Source organism: Cavia porcellus, unplaced genomic scaffold, assembly GCF_034190915.1.
Source record: "Cavia porcellus strain 051 isolate PalLab524CR breed Dunkin Hartley unplaced genomic scaffold, mCavPor4.1 scaffold_23, whole genome shotgun sequence".
Classification (NCBI taxonomy): domain Eukaryota; kingdom Metazoa; phylum Chordata; class Mammalia; order Rodentia; family Caviidae; genus Cavia; species Cavia porcellus.
Window position 1 is genome coordinate 18,518,065 of NW_026947506.1, and position 23,087 is coordinate 18,541,151.

General features: G+C 45.7%; 1 protein-coding gene across 5 annotated transcripts in view; it reads left to right on the forward strand.

Moving 5' to 3' along the window:
• Positions 1 to 15,054: 15,054 nt before the first annotated feature.
• Positions 15,055 to 23,087, forward strand: part of LOC134472453 (BMP-binding endothelial regulator protein-like) — a 262,792-nt gene continuing 254,759 nt past the window's right edge. Inside the window, exons 1-2 of one of the 5 annotated variants that reach the window (XM_063233856.1) lie at positions 15,055 to 15,430; positions 16,470 to 16,555. In XM_063233856.1, the coding sequence (XP_063089926.1) occupies positions 15,328 to 15,430; positions 16,470 to 16,555 (189 nt within the window). In that variant the 5' untranslated portion in view covers positions 15,055 to 15,327. Of the gene's footprint in view, positions 15,431 to 15,537; positions 15,776 to 15,873; positions 15,992 to 16,469; positions 16,556 to 23,087 lie in introns of those variants that run through there. The other 4 variants (XM_063233857.1, XM_063233854.1, XM_063233853.1 and 1 more) reach the window with 4 other exon arrangements.

Sequence of the window (23,087 nt, forward strand, 5' to 3'; positions counted from 1 at the left end):
TTTTGGGGACCATTGCGGCTGGTCCCTGACAGTGCTGTGAACCTGTGCCTGCCCTCAAGGCCAGTGCAGGGTCACCCAGTGTACTGCACTGATCAAAATGTTTTGTCCTTGGACCTGCCCAAAACTTGTGGCTCCTGAACAACTGAAATGTGGCCAGTGTGAATGAGGAGAGGATTTAAAATTTAATCTTAATGCAAGTAGCCAAATGTGGCTAATGGTGACGGCATCAGAGAGCACAGAATGAGGAGACAACCATGCAGGTGAGGTCCTAGGAGCAGGAAGCCCTGAGGTTGCAGAACAGAACAGGGGCTGGAGGCGATGACAGAAGGTGTGTGGTGGTCAGTGGTTGTTTTTAAGTGTCAGAGTGGCCTTTTGCAGGCAGTGATGGTTTGTAAGTGAGGTGGTGACCCCAGACCATTTCACTCTCCACAAAGCCTTTGATCCAGGGGGAGATAGGAGATGGAGGCTCTGATCCAAGCAGACAGAGGCTGGGAATGAAGACATCAAGACAAGCTACTGCAAAAACCCAGTGTGCATGCTGGGCTCTGTGCAAACCAGGCACAGACCTGGCTCACCACTGCTTGAATTACTAATCCTCAAGAAGTCCAGAAGTAAAACTTGGAACTAGGTCTGCTGGATTCCAAAACCCTGCAAGCAAGTGTCTAACTCACTGTGCCTGTTTTCAGTCTCCTGAGGGAGGGAAGGACAGTTGGCTCCTATGGCAGTGGAATGGGATGGAAAAAGAGAGAGCCCGTACCACAGGGCAGGCCTGGGCCTTGGTCTGTCGGTGTGACAGAACTGTCCCTTCGTCCCCAGGCTTTCTGAAGAGGACCTGACTCTGTTGCCAAGCCAGCCCCACCCCCACTGCGGCCTCCCATTGCCCTGATGCAAGCTCAGGTCAGGCCATACAGAGCCTGGGCCTTGTATTCGTGAGCCTGGGGTGTCCTCTGCATTTAACGAACTCTCTAGAAAGAAGGCTTATTTCCCTCATGAGGTCCCTTCAGTTTGCAGACTGACTTTTTTTCTTTTATTATCTTTTCCCTTCAAAGGCACAAAACTGTGGGGTTAAAACACGGATTTAAACCATGCATGGTGGTGCATGCCTTAATCCCCACATTCTGGGAGGCTGAAGCAGGAGGATCACAAATTTGAGTCCAGTCTGGGCAAACTAGCAATGAGTTAGTGACATCCTGTCTCAAAATAAAAATAATGGGCTGGGAATGTGGGTCAGTGTGAAGGCTCTTGGTTCAACCCCCTGCATCACACACACACACACACACACACACACACACACACACACACACAGAGGCACATAAATATAAATCCTGAGAATCTGGCTGTGAAGGCTGTGAGGCAATACTGCTGTGGCCCAGCTCTCAGGACTTGAGGAGCGAAGGACCTGCTGAGCACCGCAGTCCAGAGGCACACAGATCTCACGGCTTGATGAGGGTTGTTTGAGGGTTCTTTCTTTTTCCTTTTCTTTTCGTTTCTACCCCCTGGAGCCTTGCAAAAGGGATGACAGGAGAGCCGGGTGGCCAGCAGGAAGGAACCTTCTGCTGCGCTTGGTCTGACTCTGAAGGAGCTGACAGAAGTAACGAAAGCTCAGAATCCTACAGAAAACCCTCTGCAAGAAAGTCAGAAACGCAGAGAAGCGAGCCTGAAACCGGAGGAGGAAGGAAACTGGCTGCGCAGTACCAGGCCAGGCGGGGCAAGTGGAGCGGTAGGAGAGGCAGGAGCCCTAGGAGCAGCTCGGGCTCAGTGCTGCCACCCGCAGGGCCTGCGAGGCAGCGCAGCGCCGCGGCCGCTTCAGCACCAGAATTTGTCTGCGTCTTTAGGGCTGCAAGCCGCACTAGCTCTAGGACTGGGTCATCAAGCAGCACCCTTTCTAAAGGGGGAGAGGAAGTGAAAGAAGAGAAGAGGATGCAGCTGCACGTGAGAGTCCCAGAAAGCATGCTCAGTGAGCAGTCCGTGGGCTGTGCCATGCGACTGTGTTTCGGGCACACACAGCACTCGTGGGGTTGCCATCCCCACCCCAAAGCCCGTGAAGGAAGCCAGGCCTGGTCCCCTGGTCCTGAAGCTTGTGTCGCAATGCACCCACCGTGACAGGTTGTTTCTACATCTTTCCAGAGTGGGGAGGTGCACATAGCTGAGCTGACCGAGCTGGACAGACATTCATCGACAGCCCCGACTGCGAGGTGCACGGGGAACCCTGAACCCTGCTTTAAACATCAAGGTTGTTCAAGCATCAGATAAGTTGGTTCTTGATCACCAGGGTTGAATCTCTGCCCCTGTGAAGCTAATTTTATTCACTCAAGTCTATGTGAATGAGTTAATGTTGTAGAAAAATAAAATACAAAAGGAGCACCTTGTGTGGATTTGGTAACTCACATTGTCTGCTAATGAGCTAATAGTGGGCTTGCTTGTGCTGCCTTAAACCAGAGCACTGTGTTCAGCTTAACTTCCCTACAGCAGAGCTTTTTGTTGTTGGGTTTTTGAGACAGGGTCTGGCTAAGTTGCTCAGGCAGCATCAAATTTGAAATCTTCCTTCCTCATCCCCTGGAGTGATGGGATTACAAACATCTCACTCACTTCAAACAGAGCTTCTTAAAATTTAATGTTGGTACCCATGGGGCAGGAGTCTTGTTAAAGTGCTGCCTCTGCCTCTGAGTCTGGGGTGGGGTTTGAGACCTGGTGTCTGATCAATCACTCAGGTGAGGTCAGTTCTGCAAACCCAGCACAAACACAGAATTTCAGGGAACCAGAAGATCTTGAAGTTCCTTTGGATCATTAAAATTATGTTTGAATTGCTTGCATGCTAATTATATTGTATTGTTTCCTAAGACTTGGAGGATCAGGAAACTATTCCATCCAAAACAAAACACAACAAAACCACATTCTTACCAATTTGGACACTGAATTTACAAAAATCTAATCTTTCCCCCAGGCTACATTATAGTATTATCTTTAGAAAGTCTGAGGGGATGTGGTCTTCGACCAGAGAATAATTTGGGCTCCATTAGAATTATTTTCCAAACTAGAAGAAAAAATAATGACTTACAGTAATTATTTTTAAAACAACTTTCCCAGGTTCACTGAGCTCTATATCCTCCAGGAAAAAAGAATAGAGCAGGAGACATGGTGACCAACTTTGAGTTGGCAGAGCTCCAGCCTCCCTCAGAATTGATTTTTGTCCCACATCAATTAAAATATGCAGTGAAGGTGCTGGGTTCTCTCAGACTCTTCCTATTTCCACAAATAAAATTGTGGAATGCTTGATGCTTCAGTGTTAGTGGCTGCTCTGGAGTCTTAGAGAATTTGAGAGTAGTGGGAATTAGGGAACTGAGTGAGCGAGAATACAGTGAAAGACAGGGTGGCATCTGCCACAGGTACAAAGCACCTGAGTGTGCGCACAGAGGCGTTTCACCAGGTGGCTTCAGTGTCCTGTGTGGCCTTGTCATTAATAGCCAGCTCTGGCCCAGACCGACATGGGATGTGAAAGGTGGACAGCTCCAGAGTGGGAAGGCTGCTGATGCCAATGTTCTGGGCCCTTAGTGTGTGGAAGGCTGATTTTTCTTCCTTCTTCCCTTGCAGTCCTTACTCTGATACCCAAGTATGTCCACATTGTGCTTTTAGATTTTTAAGGTGAAGTATTATTTCAATGTAAATGTTGGCTAATTATCATTGTCAGTGACATCCATATAAGCTAACATTTGTTCAAGGTCAATTATGGGTTGACTTGAAGCAGAGAGCAAAGGTACCAGCTCCTCACTTCCAATTTTAAAATTCCCAGGAAAAACTGAGATCCACTGCTGGACCAATGTGTGTGGTCAGCGATGAGAGCCTGTGATTGGCCTGAACTGAGGTCAGGCATATTCTGGTGTATGGGGCCTGGCATGGATCACGTGTGTGTGTGTGTGTGTGTGTGTGTGTGTGTGTGTGTGTGTGTGTGTTGGGGGGGTTAATGATTGGCAGACCTCAGTAAAACTGCATTTTGTGGGCTTTCTTTTTTTTTTTTTTTTTTGTACTGGGGATCGAACTCACGACGTTGCGCTTACCAGGCAGGCACTTAAGCCACTGAGCTAAATATCCAGCCCCTTTACTTTCTTTCTTTCTTTCTTTCTTTCTTTCTTTCTTTCTTTCTTTCTTTTTTTTCTTTCTTTCTCTCTTTTTCCTTCTCTTCTTTTCTTTTGGTACTGGAGATTGAACTCATGACCTCTTGCTTGCCAGGCAGGTCCTTTTGCTGTGTAGCTAAATCCCCAGCTAAAACTATATTTTGAGTAATATTTCACAAAAAGGATTTTGCTCTTCTCTTATGGAAAAAATACATGGCAGCCTTAGCTTTGGGCAAATTACCGAATATACTTGACCTTTGATACTTTGTATAATAAAGAAGCTGTATTACATACTTTTCGAGGGTTCTTTCATATTAAAAAATGTGAGGTTCAATTACTTTATAAATCATGGCACTTTATAGTCATTTCACTCCTGACCCCAATAAATGATGTTATTTCATCCTCTTATAAGATGCGGAAACTGAGGCTTGCAGAGTTAAGTGGAAAGCCACGTGGCAAAGCCAGGAAGAGATATTTTGGCTTCAAAAGATTCCCTCTGAGTGCTTCCTCCATTAGGGAAATCATTTTCAGTTTCGTTTGTTCTGTAATGAGCACTAATCAGTTGGTGAGGAGCTACTATAAATCAAGCTAGGGTTGGAGAATGACATTGATGAATTAAATCTTGGATATTTAAATGTACTATTGTGCTGCTGGTAAAAGAGTCCAGAGTTATTCATTAATGGGATTGTTTTCCTTATAGTGGGGATACCAGGAAGTGTGGCTTGGGGAAGGGAAGGACTTCCAGTTAGGGGAGGCTGCTTTGGTGTGAGATTGAGATAAACCCTAGGGGACTGCTTATTATCTTCAGCTCACAGAGCTGGAAATGGTCGGCGAAGGCACTGCTGTTTGTTTTACGATTTCTCTAAGTAAATATTCCTACCACACAATAAATGAAGTCTAGAAAGCCAATAAGATGTATTTTATTTCTAATATGGCAAATTAATTGGACCTTCTTGCTTGAGCAAGTATATATGTTTAGCATTAAAAGAAATTAAGGATCAATTTGATTAAGGCTTTAAAACATTAGCCAGGCATGGTAGTACACACTGGTGAAACCAGTGCGATGGAGGCTGAGGCAGGAATGTTGCAACTTTGAACTCAGCCTTGGGCAATTTGGTGACTTACTGAGATGCTCACTAATCTAAAAATAAAAGGTACAAATTCTGAGGCTACACATCAGTGTAAAAGTCCTAAACTCAGTCCTCAGTACCTCAAAAAAAAAAAAAAAAAAAAAAAAGACTTACTGAAATGCGTTTCACCTGACAATTAATAAATGCAACCTTGAGAAAGTAATTATGAATATTCAAATAATGCTCAGTGAAACATCTGAAACAGCAGTAAAAAGTTAGAAATGACATAAATGCAAGATTACGAGGATTGTGGTAACTTCACACAATAATTATTTAAAATAATACTGTTAAAGAACAATTAGTGATAAGAACATTCCCGAGTGCAGCAATGAGAATGTGATTCCTAGAGTCATTCTATCTGGCTTCCTGAAGCTCGCTCAACTGCTTCCCCATGTGTGACCTTGGACATTTGGGCTTCGTTTTCCTCAGGCATAAACCAAGGCAATGTGAGCCTCGCAGACTCTGAGGGATGAGTGAGGGGAGGTGTATAAACTGCTTCTCAGCCAGGCATTCTCAGAAATTGATAAAACAGCATTTTTTTCTTTGCTGATTTGTATTTTCTGCTTTTTAACCAATGATTCATGTCAATTTATGTCAGAAGAACATAAAGTTATTTTATTTAAAAAGGCTTAGACTTCCGGGAGAACATGGCGGACACTTCCGGGAGAACATGGCGGACAGATAACAGCAACTACCGGAGGCTCTCTGAAAAACTAGGCTCAGAAGCCAGATATGGTGCAGACTAAAGAGACATAAGCAGGTGGAGTTATGCTCTGCTGACTCAGGAACGAATTGGGCTGAGAGAAACCAACTTGGAATGCAGTCCTGGTGCTAAAACAGGAACAGAAAAGTCTCGCTGCTGAGGCTGGACCCTGCGCCATTGGAAGCCGCGATTTGGGTTTCCCGCCACGCAGTGGCTGGCTGCCTCTACATCGGCTCGGCAAGGAGAGAGACGCGCAGAAACTCTGAGAACGGGAGTCTGTGAACGGAGTAGAAAACAGGACGGGCAGGGAGGCATGTTCTGACTTGTGGCAAGGTGAGTGAGAGAAACTGACACTCCACCACAGTTTGACTCCAGCGGACTTTCTGGGCCCGAGCAGTCCTACGGGAGCAGGGCGCAGTGGAGACTCCAGCCACACATTCCCCTCTCGGGCGGGATTGGTGAAAAGTGCCTGGCCTGCGTGACGCTGCCGGCAGACCCAGTAGGCTGGCCCAAACCAGATCCCAGAGCCTGACAGAGGCCGGGAGGGGCAGGCCCCCGCGTAGGCTGCCTGGTGCACAGCGGTGAGTGGGAACACCTAACCGGGGCAATTCGATCAGGCTGTGGCTGACAGGGAGAGAAGCTGGGCCTCTCATATAAGCTTGCATATATAAGGAACAGAGAATATGGGAAGAGGCAGCAACAAGAAAGGCTCCTCGGCCCCCAATTCTGAGAAACAGGCAATAGCAGACACCGCACCATTACACATAAGGCGCCATATAGAGAGCCTCATAGACCAATTCAGGAATGAAGTTATCAACGACCTGAAGCTAGAAGTATGCAAAATAGTTAGAGAAATGCTAAGCCCCACCCAAGAAAAAACAGATGGTGGAATGGAAGAACAGAAAAAGAGGGGAGAATTGTTTGATGGAGAAAACAGGGAAAGCATAGAATACGTGAAGCAGGTTCAAAGGGACTACCAAGAAACTAAGAAGTCTATCGAAGACTGGCATAACAGCTTGAAAGAAACTAATGACAGACTATCTGAACTGGAGGGCAGAATTGTAATATGGGAGAATGAAATGAAAAACTTCTTAAAAATAACAAAGAAACAAACAGCAATAATACAAAGACAAGAAGATGATAAGAGGATCCATAACTTAAGGATTAAGAACATAAAAGAAGAAGTAGGGACACAAACAAATGAACTACAAAAGCTACTCACAGAAATAATCCAGGAGAATTTTCCTAATTTAGCAAAAGGTAAAGATACTCAGATGTATGAGGCATACAGGACCCCAGCTACCTACAACCCTAACAGAGCAACACCCAGGCATATCATAATAAAAATTCCAGAAATTCAATACAAGAACAGAATATTAAAAGCTGTCAGAGACAAGAAACAGATCACTTACAAGGGAACACCCATCAGAATTACAGCAGATTTCTCTGCACAAACCATCAAATCACGAAGAGCGTGGGGGGAAATAATTCAAGCTTTGAAAGATAATAATCTCCAGCCAAGATTGAGATATCCTGCACAACTGTCCCTGGAAATTGATGGAAAAACAAGGTGCTTCCAGGATAAAGAGGAACTGGGGGAATTTGCAACCACCAGTTCAACTCTACAGAGAGTATTGCAGGATATTTTAAAAAAAGAAAAATACAAAGAATCCAGAAATAGTGGAGGCCACAACTAATGGAGCAGAGAACAAAGTGAAGACAAACTGACAGCTACTGACAGAATAAGAGCTCAACAGAAATGAGGCAGAGAAGATTGGATGATAGGAACAGCTATTTTGGAGAAAATGACATCTTAATAGGTAATACTGATTTAGATCATCTAGTTTTGAAGTCTCATCTAGCTTTTGTCCTTCTGTCTCCAATGGTCTAAATAGGTTGTATCTTACTGGATTTTATTATGTACGATAGTATAAGCAAAAACCTTTTAAAGACAAGGAGATTATACAGAAACCATTATTCATTTTCTGTTAGTCGATTCTAAATACTCTGTAATGCTGTCATTCTCTTAAATGGTTTTACATTGTTTTGATATACTTAATGCTACAGTATACGAAGTTGTACTCAAGGATTTCAAGGAAAGAGACAATATGGTAACTACTTTTAGGTCAGGATTATCTGGTGGTGAAACACTATTCTGCTTAAATGGTTATGTTTTGATCTGTGCTGTTTCGTTGTTATGCCCTCTTTTATCTCAATCTCCACTCCATTATTTACTTTTTTAATACTTTTTTAAAAAATTTTTATCCTTTTAATTAAAGGAAAAAAAATAGCAGGATATATTACAGTAACCCACTTTGACTTTCCATTACCTCGATTTAAAGCCCTGTATTACTCTCACCATCTTGTTTTTGACTGAGGTTCCTCTATTCTGTTTTGCTGGATAGTATCAGGTTCGAAAATTTAGGCATCAGCTGTGAAGATAATGAGATTCATTATAACGCCCATTCTCGTTGACTTTTATCTACTTTTGAAGACCTACAATGTCTCCAACGGTTTGGCTTTGTGGGTTTTGTTCTTTACTGTTTTGTTCAATTGTATTATAACTAATGGTATAGGCAATTCTATTAGAGATAGCGGGAGGCATTATGGTAACCATTGTTGATCACCTTGTATTATGTTTTCACATTATCTATTATGTCCACCCTTTTGACTTGACCGATTCTGTTCTGTTATGTCTCATTTGGTTTTACTCTCTTCCAAAAAAGCAATAAGAACCGTGGGAGCAATGAAACCCAAAATGTGTAATAGTCATTGTACAAAGGAGAGGAAAAGAAAGTGCTCTAAACTATATAACTGCATGTATATTTAAGTGTATAAGATAGAATATGATATCACAGAGTTTTATTGGATCATTGAACAGAACTGTTTGCAGTATCATTGATGGAATGTCCACTTTACAAGCTTTAATTTTGTGACTTGAACAATTATTTCTAAGATGACAATATGTAATCCATTAACTAGTAATTTCCTACTGTTCATTTTTTTTCTGCAAATCTGTATAACTTGTACCCTTTCTCTGCTTTTTTTTTCTTTTCTCCTTAAATAAAATTTAAAAAAAAATTAAAAAAAATAAATAAAAAGGCTTAAATTTTTTATGGTAAAATGTGAGTGTGCACTTTAACACTATACATGGTTCATGTATTTGAATCATAGTTTCCAGTATAGAGTTAGTAGTATTAGGTGCATTCACATTGTCGTGCAACCAGTCTTCACAACCTTTCTTTTGTCTCATCTCGGAAAAAAAACTAAACTCTAATACCATGAAAGAACTCCCCCCACCCCACCCCTGCCAACCTCTCTGTTCTCTGACTCAGCCTTTTTAGGCACCTCAGAAAAGTGCAGTCTTATATGCTACATTTCCTTTTGTTTCTTCTGAAGCAGGCTCTTGCTATGCAGTTCAGGCTGGCCTTGAACTCACCAGTGGATCCCAGGCTGGCCTGAAACTTGCGGGGATTAACCCTTCTGCCTCAGCCTCCTGAATGCTGAGACTGCAGGCCTGTACCATTACTCCTGACTAGCATATGCCCTCCAGTGTAGCCAACTAGTGGATGGCTTGTTTCACTTTGCAGTGCCCTTGAGATCTCTTCATGTCCTATTTGAATTGCATTTCACTGAAGGCTGAATCATATCCATAGTACACACATATACCGTGTTCCCTTTTCTCATCCATCCCTTGTAGGACATCTGAGTTCCTCCCTCCAGTGAGTGTTGGAAATAAAGCTGCCTAGACACAGTTGCACAAATATCTAAAGTTGTTTTACAGAAAGCAAAATTACTGTCAATGTATTGAAATCCCAATATTATATAGTCTAATCCAAATATTGTATATTGTAACCCAAATAGTGTAATCCTTTTTCCAGTTCATCTCATAATTTGAAAAGTTATATTTGTAATCCCATAGAAACATCACTGGCATTCCATGAGTTAATTCCAGTCTACTATTCCAATGCAATCCATGGTGAGAGTAAAGACACTAAGACATATTCAAAGTTATGGGCAACAAAGGGGTCCCTAGTCCAATCCAAGTAAGAATATACAGACAAAGGCTGTGTTCCAAGGCCTCTCCAAGAATTTATTATCTTGTGAAGATGGGAGTGGTTTAAGAATGAGTGACAGTGAGGATGGCAGGAGCTATGTAAGTAGTTTGAGCTGGCTAACCAGGTGGGGATAAAAGCATATTTGCAAACTGCAAGATAGAGATATACAAGACCAGTCTGCATATCTCAGACTGGGATAGCACATGAATGAATTTAGGAGGCTATTGCTTCAGTTTCTGGTACATAAACTTTGTGCTCTGGGGATTCATAATCTCTATATTTCAAGGCTTGTACCAAGTTGATGTTCCTGGAGCTGACTGGCTCTGCCATTCCTCTGTGTTTAACTGATTGACAGGATACACAATGGGAGGCAACTGTCCAGTTGGCCTTAAAGATTATATATGAGTACTTCAGCTGGCCTTATTTGTATTGCTCTGAGCCAATTGTAGAGAGAAGGAAATACCACAGCTAGCTCTGTACATACCAGTGCATGGAGACAAGAATCCATTTAACCAATGCTGAAGCAACTGTTCTGTATTCAAGGGAAATCACTCAAATTATCTCTTACGTTAATGTACCAGTTTCATTTGTTACAGGTAAGTCACACAAGATACACATAGGGGCTACCGTCAGTTGAGACCCTAGGTCAGTTCCTTGGCTCTGAAAGTACTTCTAATCTGAATAAATACACAAATGTGTTATTTGTCATGGACTTACCCTGTGTCTTCAGGATATGCCAAGATTTTCAGAAGATTTCAGGGTTAGTTACAAGCAACAAGGAAAGACTCCCTAACTAACTACGAAGGTAGGGGTGGGCGTGGGGAGACAGGCATTGCTTTCCTGTGCTTTCCTTCTATGTTCAGGAAAGCCAGGGCAGGCAGCCTATGAGGATCGTGGAGTCAGAACTTTCCTCTTCTCCGCTTCCAGAGCCTCCAGGTTTTCTTCCCAAGGTTTCCTCATGGCACAGAGTGGTTGCTGGAACTTTACTACATCATCGTATCTGTATTCCAGCCAACAGAAAAGAGGAAAGAAAGAAGGATGAATGTGTCCCTCTTTAAGGACACCTTCCATTTCTGTTCCATCAGCCAGAAAATGGTCACGGGATCACACCTGTCTGTAAGAAGGCCTGCAATGAATGGTTTCCACTGCTGAGGCGCTTAATGAGCAGATTCGGTCTCTGCCATAGTCATGTCCCAGGAGCGCACATCTGATTCAGCACCCTTCCCCAAGAGAGAGGATTATTGATGCCTGTCCAGTGGGGAGTCTTGTCCCATCATTTCTAAGATCAGAGCCACTCACTTTAATCACAGCGCTTCTACCAGTCAAGCAGTATGGGAAATATTTCAGATGTTTCCATGGAAACTCCAGACATCTTTGTTTTAGTTGCAGGACTGTCTTACCATACAGTCTGTGCCCCCCAGCCTGCGTGTTTTGGCTCATGCACATTTAAATGAACAAGTGCTGTGTCCTGGAGATGGGGACTAGAAAGGGCCTAGAGGGAGACAGGCCCACTGAAGAGGTAAAGGGCAGGCCACCTTTAGAAAGTGCTCAGCTTCTCAGGCTATGAAAAGAAACTCAAGATTACAGAAGATAAGGAAAATTAATCTAGGGGAAATATCAGGTCAGTAATGTAATCATCCAACTTTGAAAATGATCACGTATCAGTGAGGCTGAGTCATTGAAGCAATGCTTTTGTCATCTGTCCTGTTTACTCTGCATCCCCAAAAGAGCAACGTTAGAGCCTCTGAGTTTTTGGAGAGACCCTCGAGGCCCTGTGGACCCAGAGGGCTTCCTGGTAGCCTCTGTGGTGCCCGCTGTCTCTGAAAGAGGAAACATTGGCAGGCTAAGAGCAAATCCCTGAGGATAGCAGTCCCTCACTGTTTCAGCTTAGTGACTAAGAATAAACTCACTGCTCAACTGTGAGCTAAACTGCAGCCTGCTTTTTATAGTGTTGTGATTTGGGTGGCTGGTCCTAGCACAATTCAATAAATATTCCAGTCACCATTGTCCCAATTCTGTGACATAATTTGCATCATATCTAAAATATGCAGGGTTGCCTATAATTCTGATGATGCATGACCCAAGAAGGTAGAGCACTGGTCACAGACAGTGGGATGATTGGGAGTGAGGGGACTGCTCCAGTGGTCACTGCCACCAACTCTCCATATGACCCTGGGCCCATGGGGTACTTAGAGTTTTGTTTTTTTTTTTTTTTTTTAAGTTGTTTAATTTTTTGAGACAGAGTCTCACTATGTAGTTAAGGCTGGCCTTAAACTCACTAGGTAACCCAGGCTGGCCTTGAAGGACTGGTGATTCTCCTACTCAGCCTCCTGAGTGCTGGGATTACAGGTGTATGCCACCATGCTTGGCCAGACTTTTCACTTTTAAAGGGAAAGGCAGGGCACAGGTTGCTGTGCTCTAAGATCTGCAGTGGTTTTAGAAAACTAGGTGAAAGTAGAATTTCTACTTTTGTCCTGGAGCCAATCACAGAACCCTAAGAAGTTCTGAAACACTGACTGGGCGTGATCCACTCCTCATCCAAGTCTCTCATACAGGTGCTCCAAGGTCATAGCTCACCAGAAGTCTAGCTGGCTGAAAATGACTACAGAAATAGCTCCCCTTCTGAAGAGATGTAGTTCGGATATTCCCAAGAAAAATAAGTCTCTTCCTCCACAGTAACCCCCGTTGGTGCCCCGGGATTGATCTATGCCATGCTCTCTATAACCCTCTCCAATCTTCCATCAGCAGTGCTCAGCCAACAGTAAACCCAAGAGGTGACTGCCACGCTGTGCTTGGGAAACCCATCTCCCTACTGCTGCTTCCTGCAGTCCCCATATTGCCCTCTGTCCTTGGAAGCTCAGCTGCCAGGATCACCTCCTCCAGGAAGTGTGGTATCTCCCGGAATTCCATGACAGGCACACTCTCTCTCCTATTCCAGTCACTTCCTGCCTTGCACAGTGTTATTTAAATTCGATTGCTTTCTCCTTACCCCACTGAGTGGGCCGTGGCTTAATCCTTTATCTTTACCAAGTCTAAAATCCAGCCCAAAGGCCAGTCTGGTGCTTTTGTGAGTATAACCATCAGATATTTCTGGACAGCCCAAAGGCCAGTCTGGTGCTTTTGTGAGTATAACCATCAGATATTTCTGGATGCCTTCACCCTGCCTACGGGGTAGGTATCCCAGGTCCTTTCCCCAGTCTTTTCCCAAGCATTTTTTTCTATTTTGGGAATCCAGGTCTACGTGATTCACTGGGAATAACGTTGGATCCACTAAGGTGCATGCTTAGATGAGTTTTGCAGTGAGAATTCAAAAGGAGATGGACAGTTTCTCTGACCATGGGCATCTCTGCCTTTCAGTATGCTCCAGTTACACATTTTATTTTGGAGACCAAAGATGAGGCCGTGCTTTGTCTACCTGAGTCCAGCATTAGCCTTGAGTTAAACATTGGCTTTTTAGGGGCTGGGGACTTAGCTCAGTGGCATAAGCGCCTGCCTCATAAGCAGGCAGTCAGTCATGAGTTCGATTCCCAGTACCAATAAAAACGAAAAAGACAAAAAAAAAAAAAAAATACAGTTCAACAGTGGCCTTTTAGGCTGCATTTCCTGCTTTCCCGTGAAAGATGTCATAAACAGAGCCAAGCACGCATTTTTCCTCTTGATTTCAGCAAGGCCATTTAGGACTTTGGAGGACTTTAGAAAACTAGGTGAGGGGCTGGGGATTTAGCTCAGCAGCATAAGTGCCTGCCTTGCAAGTAGGGGGTCGTGAGTTCGATCCCTGGTACCAATAAAAAGGAAAAAGACACACACACACCCACAAAAAAAAAAAAAAAAAAAAAAAAACTAGGTGAAAGTATCATTTCTACTTCTATCCGGGAGCCAATCACAGGGCCTTTGTAAAAGAGGTTCTGAAACACTGACTGGGCAGGTCTGAATGTGACAGCGAATCTGTGTGTCTTTTGGTGAGGGCGGATTCTTTTCTGTCTGACCTGGGACTAACTAAGCTCTGCACAGATAGACAGCAAGTGGCAGCTGAAGATGTCCCTGGAAGGAATGGCTGCAGCAGAGTACATGTTGGGGACAGACCCTGTGCTGAGCCCTTGGGAGAGAGCTCTTGCAGAAGTGGGACCCATCTGTGGAGAATGCAGCTAGGGAAATCACAGGTGGCACTGGATTGTAACAAACAAGAAGAGCCAGGCTCACCCAAGGCTTCTGTGCATCTTCACTTTGCAGATTTCCAAGCAGAAGGGAATGTTTCCAACTGGTTTCGGGATTTGCACCTACACGAAGGAGAATTCCATTGCACCCAAAGGCACCATGGGACCCAGTATACAAAACCCCCACACATCTGGGCTTCATTGCGAACAAACCTGCAGTGCAAACTGCGGGGGCCACCAGGCCTGATTTCAGGGAAGGCGTCAAAGCAACGCCAGAGCGTGCGGCAGAGCGTGTATCAGCACGTGCAGGTGTGCAGTGCGCATGCGTGCACACCTCCCGCCTTCCGGGTCAGCGCATGGCCTCCCGCATCTGCGTCTCCATTGTTGTTTTCTTTCCTTAAGACGCTGTTAATATTGTGACCTGAAAACCCATTGAAGAGAAGATGTCTTCAGATGGTAGGGTTAGGGGCTTCAGCAGACCGTGTTTCTCTGTGACAGCCAAAACTTTTATTTATTTCTATTTTAATCACTCACTGTGGGAAGAAAAACTGGGCCTCAAGATTATTTCGCTTTTTAGGCTGTCTTTGCGTGGTTAGTGAGAGCATTAAAGCCTCCAGTTTCCCCTCCAGGAGCCTTCTGTCCGACGCAGTGTTATCTGTGGGGAAAGCGGCCACATCACCTATCTTAATTCAGGTTTCTCAGTGAACTGTTCTGAGAGGGAAACGCGGGCGCCTGCAGCCTCCTGCTCACCTCAGGGCTCCCGAGCCCCTCTGCTCGGTCTCGAGCCCTGTGCTCCTGGGTCCTCAGGACCCGGCGGGTGGCGCCCTTGCGCGCCCACCCCAGGGGACGCGGGGCGGTTCCCGTTCAGGGTGACGAGGTCTGCGCAGGACGCCCCCCGCGGCCCCGAAAGGTGGCGCCACGCAGCCCGGTCTCCGCCACGGTCCCTACCAAGCCCGCGGGGAGGGTGGCGGTGGACACGCTGCCCGCCGAGCCTGGGAGGGAGGCGCCTGCCTCGGCCGCCCGACCGAGCGCGCCGCAGCTCGCACTGTGGGCTGCGCCCCCACCGGCCCGCGGGACCGGGGTCCCCGCGCCGCCTCGGCCTCCGGCCCCGCCCATCCCGCCCTCGGCGCGGCTCCACTCGCGGCGGGCGCGGCGGGGACTCAGGTGGAGATGCGCGGGCGCGCGGCGAGCTGGGGCGCGCGGCTGCTGCTGCTGCTGCTGCTGCTGGGCTGCGCGGGGCTGCGCGGGGGCCTGGGCTCCTCGCTGCTGACAGGTACGGGCGGCCGAGGGGACCGAGAGGGACTGAGGGCACCGACGGCACGGAGGGGACCGGAGGAGGGACGGAAGGGGAGGCCGAGTCGGGACACGGGACGGAGGCGGCGGAGGCGGCGGGGCAGCGCAAGATCTGTGCGGTGCCGGCCGGCGCGCGGCGCAGTGAGGACGCGGTCCGCTCTCGGACTGAGGTTCCCTTATTCACTGGTTTCCCGGAGCCTCCTGTTCATCCGCGCCGCTCCAGTGCGGCTGCGGAGTGGCCGCGTCCCCACGGCTCAGTCCTCGCGTCTCGGGGCGTCCGGCGCCGGCGATGCTTTCCAGGCGCCAGCTCCCGCGGGGATATGAGGTGCGGGCCGGGGACGGGCGGGGCGCGGCTCGGGATGGATGATCGCAGCTCGGGAGGTCGAAGACCTGTGCCCCAGTTCTGAGGACAAACTTCACTGACACCTGGTATAGAAGAGAAGAGTTCGAGTCCGGGGTCCCAGAGAGGAGGGGGCTTCATCTCAGCAGGTGACCCCAGAGTGGGCTCTGAGGCAGAGCCTTGGGAAAGGCCCATGCTGGGGTGCGTGCCAGAATTCTGCTCATTGGGGAAATCTGCATCATGGCCAAATCTGTGTTTTTTAGTATGGGGATGTGCTTGTAGTGGAGATGACTCCCCAAAGGAGGGACGTTGTTAAACATTCAAGATTATTTCTAATGTGCCTAAACCAACTGCAAACGGAACATCTATCCTTATATTAGTTTTTTAAGGGTTGGGAGTTTAGCTCAGTGTCATAAGTCTCGGTGAGTTCCATCCCCAGCACCAAAAAAAAAAAAAAAAAAAAAAAAAAAAAAAAGGAAAAAAGAAAAAAAGTTTTAAAAATAAAAATATTTAAAACAGATTTGAGAGATGTATTTTGATAAATTTCATGATTTAAAAACTCATGAGCATTTCTGAAATTTGGGTAGGTGCTTCAAGAAGGGATTGTGTGAAACTTGAAGATTTCGTAGTCAGACCACACTGAACGAGGTTTAAATTTTTAAAAATTTCTTCATTTCAGGTTCTGTTGCAAAATGTGAAAATGAAGGGGAGGAGCTCCAGATCCCGTTCATCACAGACAACCCGTGTATAATGTGTGTGTGCCTGGTGAGTGTACAGGGGAATGCGACTGCCCACGCGTCCTGGATGATCACATAATCAGCTGGCTAAAAATTGTTTTTCATCATAAGTTTGTGCATTGAATTTAGTTGAGTTTCTGAGTTTCATGGATTGGGTGGTTTCAGTTTCTCAGGCTGGGAATTCTTCTCTTGGACATCTAAAAAGCTAAGATGGACTTTCATGCCACTGTGTCTGTGAGGATTACAGCTTGCAGTGTAGGTCCCTGCCAATGGCTGTCACCACCACACTTTGTGTGTTGGTCCTGTGTTCTGAGTTCTGCAGGAAAAGGGTGAGATAACATTCAGGTGCAAAGGTCAGCGTTAAGGTAGTGACAAGGGGAGAGAGATGACAGCCACAGAGGAAAATGCAGGGACAAGCTGTAATCTTGGATTTCTGTCTCCAGTTCCCTTGCCTTTACCCCAGGTCGCCAATACAGCCTTCCTTTCTGATTAAGGAACCTGAATTAGAAAGGAGAGAAAGTGTCATTCTTCAAGAGTGACACTGGATTGTCAAATGCTTAGATAACTCAGTTTGTTTCAAGTCATTTTAGCTTAATAGTTAATAAATCTAATAAGTATTGGAGGAGACTAAGTTACAGGAATAAGAGTTTCTAGGATGAAATATAGATTCAGAGAACACTGTCTTTGCTGAAGAGTGTTTTACATGCCAGTCACTTTTGGCAAACTTTGGTTAAAAACCACAGGTTGCTAAACTCTGTTGGAAATGCATCAGGGCAGTGAAATGCAAAGCTCCAAGTGATAGATGATTACCTGTTACCAGAGCAGCATGTCCTGAGGAAGTAGAGAGAGAATCCATCTCTATACGGGTAAAGGCCAGGCCATCTGGGTTTAAACGCCAAACAATCTCATGACAAGAGACAGATCAGAGTTGGGAAATGAGACATGGGGAAGGTGCAGAAGATGAATGCCTGCATCCAATGACTTTCAGGTTCTGAAGACTGGAAATTAGCAGTGAAAATGCATTACATTTGCTGAGATGATAAATATAGCTGCCTAGCAAGAATTGCTGAGAGAGGGGGCTCTTTAGATTCTGTGTTTATGAGCTGCTATGTTAATAATCTCTGCTAAAGAACCTGCGGAAAAGAATTTGAGTTTCAGTGTTGACACAGTTGTAGGCCTGCAAATCCTGTGTGTGTGTGTAACCTCCCTTTGTCCTTTCTCTTGCCTATATAATGTGAGCCAACTATTTCATGTTATTCTCTTAAGATTTCAGTGGAAATTATTCTGACCAAGTAATATTTAAATGTGCAGAGGGCGCCATATGTGAAAATATTATTTTTCTCCATTTATAAAATTCAAGTGTGCTGTTTGAGTTTTGCAAAGCATTCCCAAGTAACATGAAAACTCCCTACACAGCACTCTCTCTTTTCGGTACTCCTAGCCAGGTGGAAAATAATGCCTTTCTCTGAATTTGGAGACTTAGTTTAAAAAAAAAAAAGAGGTGTTAGATCCCTACAATCTAGAAGGCAAATCAGTGTGAAAAAATAAATCTTATGGAATTCAAATAGGAATGATACTTGAATGATACTTATTTCAGAAAAATATTGCTTATATTCTTAAGAGTACTAGGTTCTTTATGTCCTAATCTTTCTTCCTCCTTTACTGGGGATTGAACCCAGGACCTTTGCACTGAGATCCCCCTCCCTTTTAAGTTTGGGAACAGGGTTGTGATAAGTTGTTAAGTTCCTCAGGTTGGGCTTGATTTTGAGAGATCCTTCTGCCTCAGCCTTCTAGAGTACTGACATCATAGCAATGTGCCATCACACCTGACTGTATTTCTTTAGCACTTAAGTAACATTTGGAGATTTCTGGCTTTTGTAAGCAATGTCAGAAGTTCTTTCTGGGGACTTGGGTACCAGGTCTCAGCTGTTACTCAGGAGGCCCTTACAGCACCTTCCTTAGCTCAGTGATAGGTCACCGTGACGTTGGTGGGATTTAAGGAGGCAGCTGCACAGTCCTCATTGTCCCCCAGGCTTCTATACTGAGTTGGCAGAGCAGAGTGAGGATCAATGCCTGGCTAGTCCTCTCTTCCTTGGACGTTTCCATGCGGCCCACTGGGGTCTGTGGGTTTCAGTTCCCACCCAATGACTGGGAGGTTGCTTGGCACCTTCTGCACATAGGTGGGAAACAGCATATTTAGCAATCTAACAACATTAGCAAGCAGACTTTTGTGAGCACTTTTTACTTGCCAGGCTCTCACCTCACCAAAGACTGCATTCCTTCATTTCATCCTTATGAAAATCTTCAGAGTGCTTTGGATTTGCTTTAAAAGTGAGCAAATTGAGATATGTGAGGTTAAATGGCCCATGAAGTTGTATTCTAGTGGATTCATTTAACTGTAGACTGAATAGTATTTTAGTCACTAACATAGTAGAGCCCACACTTGATCTCGGACTGTCTTTAAAAGAGCATTTGTCTGGGCTGAGAATTTAGCTCAGTGGGATAAGCGCCTGCCTGGCAAGTGTGAGGTGGTGAGTTTGATCTGCAGTACAAAAAAAAAAAAAAAAAAAAAAAAAAAAGGTTACAGACCAATAAATAAATAAATAAATAAATAAATAAATAAAAGAAGATGTGCCTCTCTATACCCAGGAGAAAGAGGCTGTTTGTTAAACATGTGAGAAAGCAGGGTGAAACAGAAAGACCATCAATATCATTTTCTTTTGGTGTTCCTTGAGTTATTTTGATTTTTTCCTTTGAGCCTTTTAGGATTTGTTAATCACACTCTGTGATTTCAGCTGACCTGATCTTAAGCTAGGTTTATAGTGTTAATGGAGCTTTCAATAAAGAAAGGTCACTTTTATTTTGTGTTGGTCCAACCTTTTGGCAGAAATGTGCCTAAGGCTGGGCATAAGTTCATATCTTATTTCATAACATGTGCTAAAAAAACCCAAAAACCTAACCTGCTTAAAAAAGATGTGAAATGTTTCAGTTGGGAGGAATTTGGTGGCACAGAGTCCTGTGTGTAATTACAGTGTCAAAGCTTGGAAAAGCCCACAAAATCAGCTTGGCCTGCTTTAAACCTTCAAGCTCTGGAATATTTCAAAGGTGGACTGAGCTCATTTTGGTGGAGACTGTGGGGATGACACTGTGTGGTGACCACGGGAAGCAGAACTGAATATTTTTATTCTCGTCTGTCATCGTCTGCATAGACGAGCATTGTGCCAGACCCCAGCTGTGGACCAAGAGTAAGTTATGTTTGTTCGCTGGCACAGCGGCTGCTTTGGAGTGGGTGGGCCTTGAGGCCTTGGTCCATGGGCCTGGGCTGGTGACTCAGGTTCTCAGAGCCGGGCATCGGCATTGGCAGTCAGGATAAGGATGCGCTTGCTTTGTTGTTGCCTTTCCCACCTTACAAGGTGATCGCTTTCAGAGATGAGGGAGGGAAGCCCAGACCTGTCACTGCTCTGTTTGATGGTTTCCCCTTCTTGCTAGAATTGCTTTTCTGATAATGCCCAGAGAAGCACATCATTGCCAGCCCTGGAGTCCAGCTGGCAGGAACAGCCAGTCCCAGGTGAATGCATCTGCAGTGTGAGCCTGGACCCAGACACCCCACACTCACACCATGTGTGTGGAAGGTCTTGGGCTCCTTGTACTCTTCCTACTTGCTGTGACTCAGGAAGAAATAACAGAAGCCAGAGAGTTCACCCAGGACTAGAAACTGAGGAAATCACAAATCGGATCTTGGTTGGGCATATGTTTTGTTCAGTGAAATGCATTATTCTGAGGCTGAAATTTCCTTCCTGGAATCCAGTGGCGCAGTGTAGCAGTGGACTCTGCTGAGGAATAACCTCGTGGCATTGGTGTTACAGGAAGTGTGGCTCCACTGTCTCAGAGTCAGTCACATAGTGAACATAGAGGTCACTGACTGCTGTCTCCCCTCCTTTATCACAATTGTCCTCTGCTGAGCAAGTGGCCGCCAGCGTCTCAGCCTCTTTATCTCTAAGAAATCCCCCTGGCGTCGGCTGTTTGCATTGCCTGGCTGCAGGATGGTTATCTACAGTCTGAGAGGAGGAGAGAGAACATCGCCGGGATTCAAGTCCTCTGCGTGCCAGAGGGGAGGGGAAGGAGATATATGGGCCCCGGCTGTGTTCAGAGAAATGCCTCCTGCACGTCCTGTGCGCACCAGAGTGCCATACTTCTCCTTTCTAGACTGTGGATACTCACTCAGGCAGTGATCAGATCTATTTATTCACTGTCTGATTGTTTTTATTCTGTTCAGAAGATGGCATGGCCAGTTGTCTTCCAACAGAACGATTCTGGAGGGCAGTATCTAAGTCAGGGACTGTGCAGGCTGACTCACAGCCACCATTTCTGAGATGGTTGTTCTCATCCATGCTTTGTTTGGGCCCAGAGAAGCACAGCACATCTCCTGAGGCCACACAGTGACTACACGTAGAACTGGAACGTGAAGCCAGTTAAAATCCACTGCTTCTGCTGATACTTTTGAAGCTTCAGAGATTGGTTTCCACCTCCACAAAGCATAGTCTCTTTGCTGAGAGGCAGAATGATTTTGATCTTGAAGCACAGGTGGCTGGAATCCAGAGACCCCTCCAAGGGAGACTGCAGGTCTTATCACTTTAGCTGGGAGGTTTAGCTATGACACTGAAGGGCCTGTCTTCAGGTTCGCCTAATAATGAACTCCAGGCCCGTGCCTCAGTTTCCTCTTCTCAAGAGAGGCAATGGGTGTCACTGTCTGCTGTGACAGTGCAGCAGGCAAGATGCAGCAGGTGAGCTTTGGCCCAAGGCTCTGCATGGCAAGAGCCCTCTGGAAGGATGTTTTCCTGCTGCTGTTGGTAACAGTGTCTAAATTCTTATTTCCTCTGTGTATTAGGGTGCAGAGGTTCATCAGCAATAGATACAAAGAAAAGCTGACGGAGCAAGGATGCAGGGTGGGGAATCCAGGTGGACTTTGTGGGGAGCTCGGTGCCCCAGGCCTGCTCTGGGCTCAGTGTGGCCTCTTCTTCCTGTTGCAGCGTGGTGTGGGTCTTGCTGTGCATTTTCCCTGCCTCTCTGTGAAACGTGAAGCCAACTTTCCATGGAAGAGGGGCCTCCTTTTCCACAGAGCATTTATGTCTCTGGGCCTGCGTGGTCAACCTCGCTTGTACTTTTATTGGTGAGAGATGGGTTGGGACTCGGAGTGCTGCAGTTGTGGAAAAACTGCCCAGCGGCCTGGCACCCTGGGGATTTTCCTGGCTGGCCATGTGGACAACTCCAGCCAGACCACATATTTCTGCTGCCTCCCTGTTCATGGCCCTATTTCTCCAACACCACTGCATGGCCGTGGCTCCTTCTTGCTACTCTTTACTACTGGTGTTAATGGTGACTGTGGTTTAAGCATCAGGAGAGAGAACTGTCCCAGCTTGGAAAGCAAATAGGAAGGCAGGAGAATGGGAGATTAAAGTGATGGAAAATAAAGCTAAATTCACTGGGTAAATAAAGGATGTCGGGTTTCTGTACCTGCTGCAGTGGCACTTCTATCCTCCTGGTGGTATACAGAGTCATTTGGGCTGTAAAGAATCCAAATCTCACATTGGAGATCACGTGTGCTTGTTGAACTTAGTTAAGATCAGCACAGGAGTTGGGCATGTGTTTTGAGACCTGCTGATTCCCAGCTCTTAATTCTTCAAAACACCATGCCAGTCACTGGGGATACAGGTTATAAATTCAGTAATGTTCTTTCTTCCTTCATACCTCTTCCCTGATTCCGTTTTATTTAGTTATTTTTAGCTTCCTCTGTGTTTAAAGCCCTGTGCTGGTTGGGTGCTTTTGAGGAGAGAAGGACCAGTGAGTCTGGTTCCTGTCTAGAGCCTGGTGGGGGAGGACACATGTGCAAACACACTTTCCAAGAGTGACAGAAAGACTCAGTGAGGGCTTGAACTGCGTGCAGAGGGCACTAGAGTTGAACTCTGGTAGGAGTCCACGCAGAGAGAGTGATGTAGGAGGAGATAGAAGTATGCATGCTGGGGGTACTCAAGGCAGTGTCCTACATGTTTGAAACCTAGTGTCACTAAAGGTGGAGACCAGGCCAGGCAGCCCAGGTGTGATGGTGAGGGGTCACTGCACTCATCTCATGATGAGGGAGCATTTCAGTCCTTCTGTGCAACCACAGAGCACAGTAGGATATGCTCTGCAATGCCTCTGGGAATTGTGGCAGAGTGTTCAGGACACAGAGGCTGGTGTTAGTTTGACAGGCAGGCTGCATGTGCTCAGGTGACAGTGGGCAGCCAGATTCAGGTTTAGCAGTGGGATGGAGTGAAGGTGATGGATAAACTGCTGCACCCCATGCTTTAAAATTTGCTAATCACAGTCCAATGCCAGACTATGTAGATGAACAGACTGAAAACAGCATCCAGTTACACAGTGCCTGGGTGACCCACAGTGACACCTGTACTTCTTGTCACCCTTCACTGTTACAGAGGAAGTGTGGTAGGAGTGATTTGGTACTAGGCTTACTCAACTGTAGCACATATTTTATCTTATTTTGTTTTCTATTGGAGATTGAA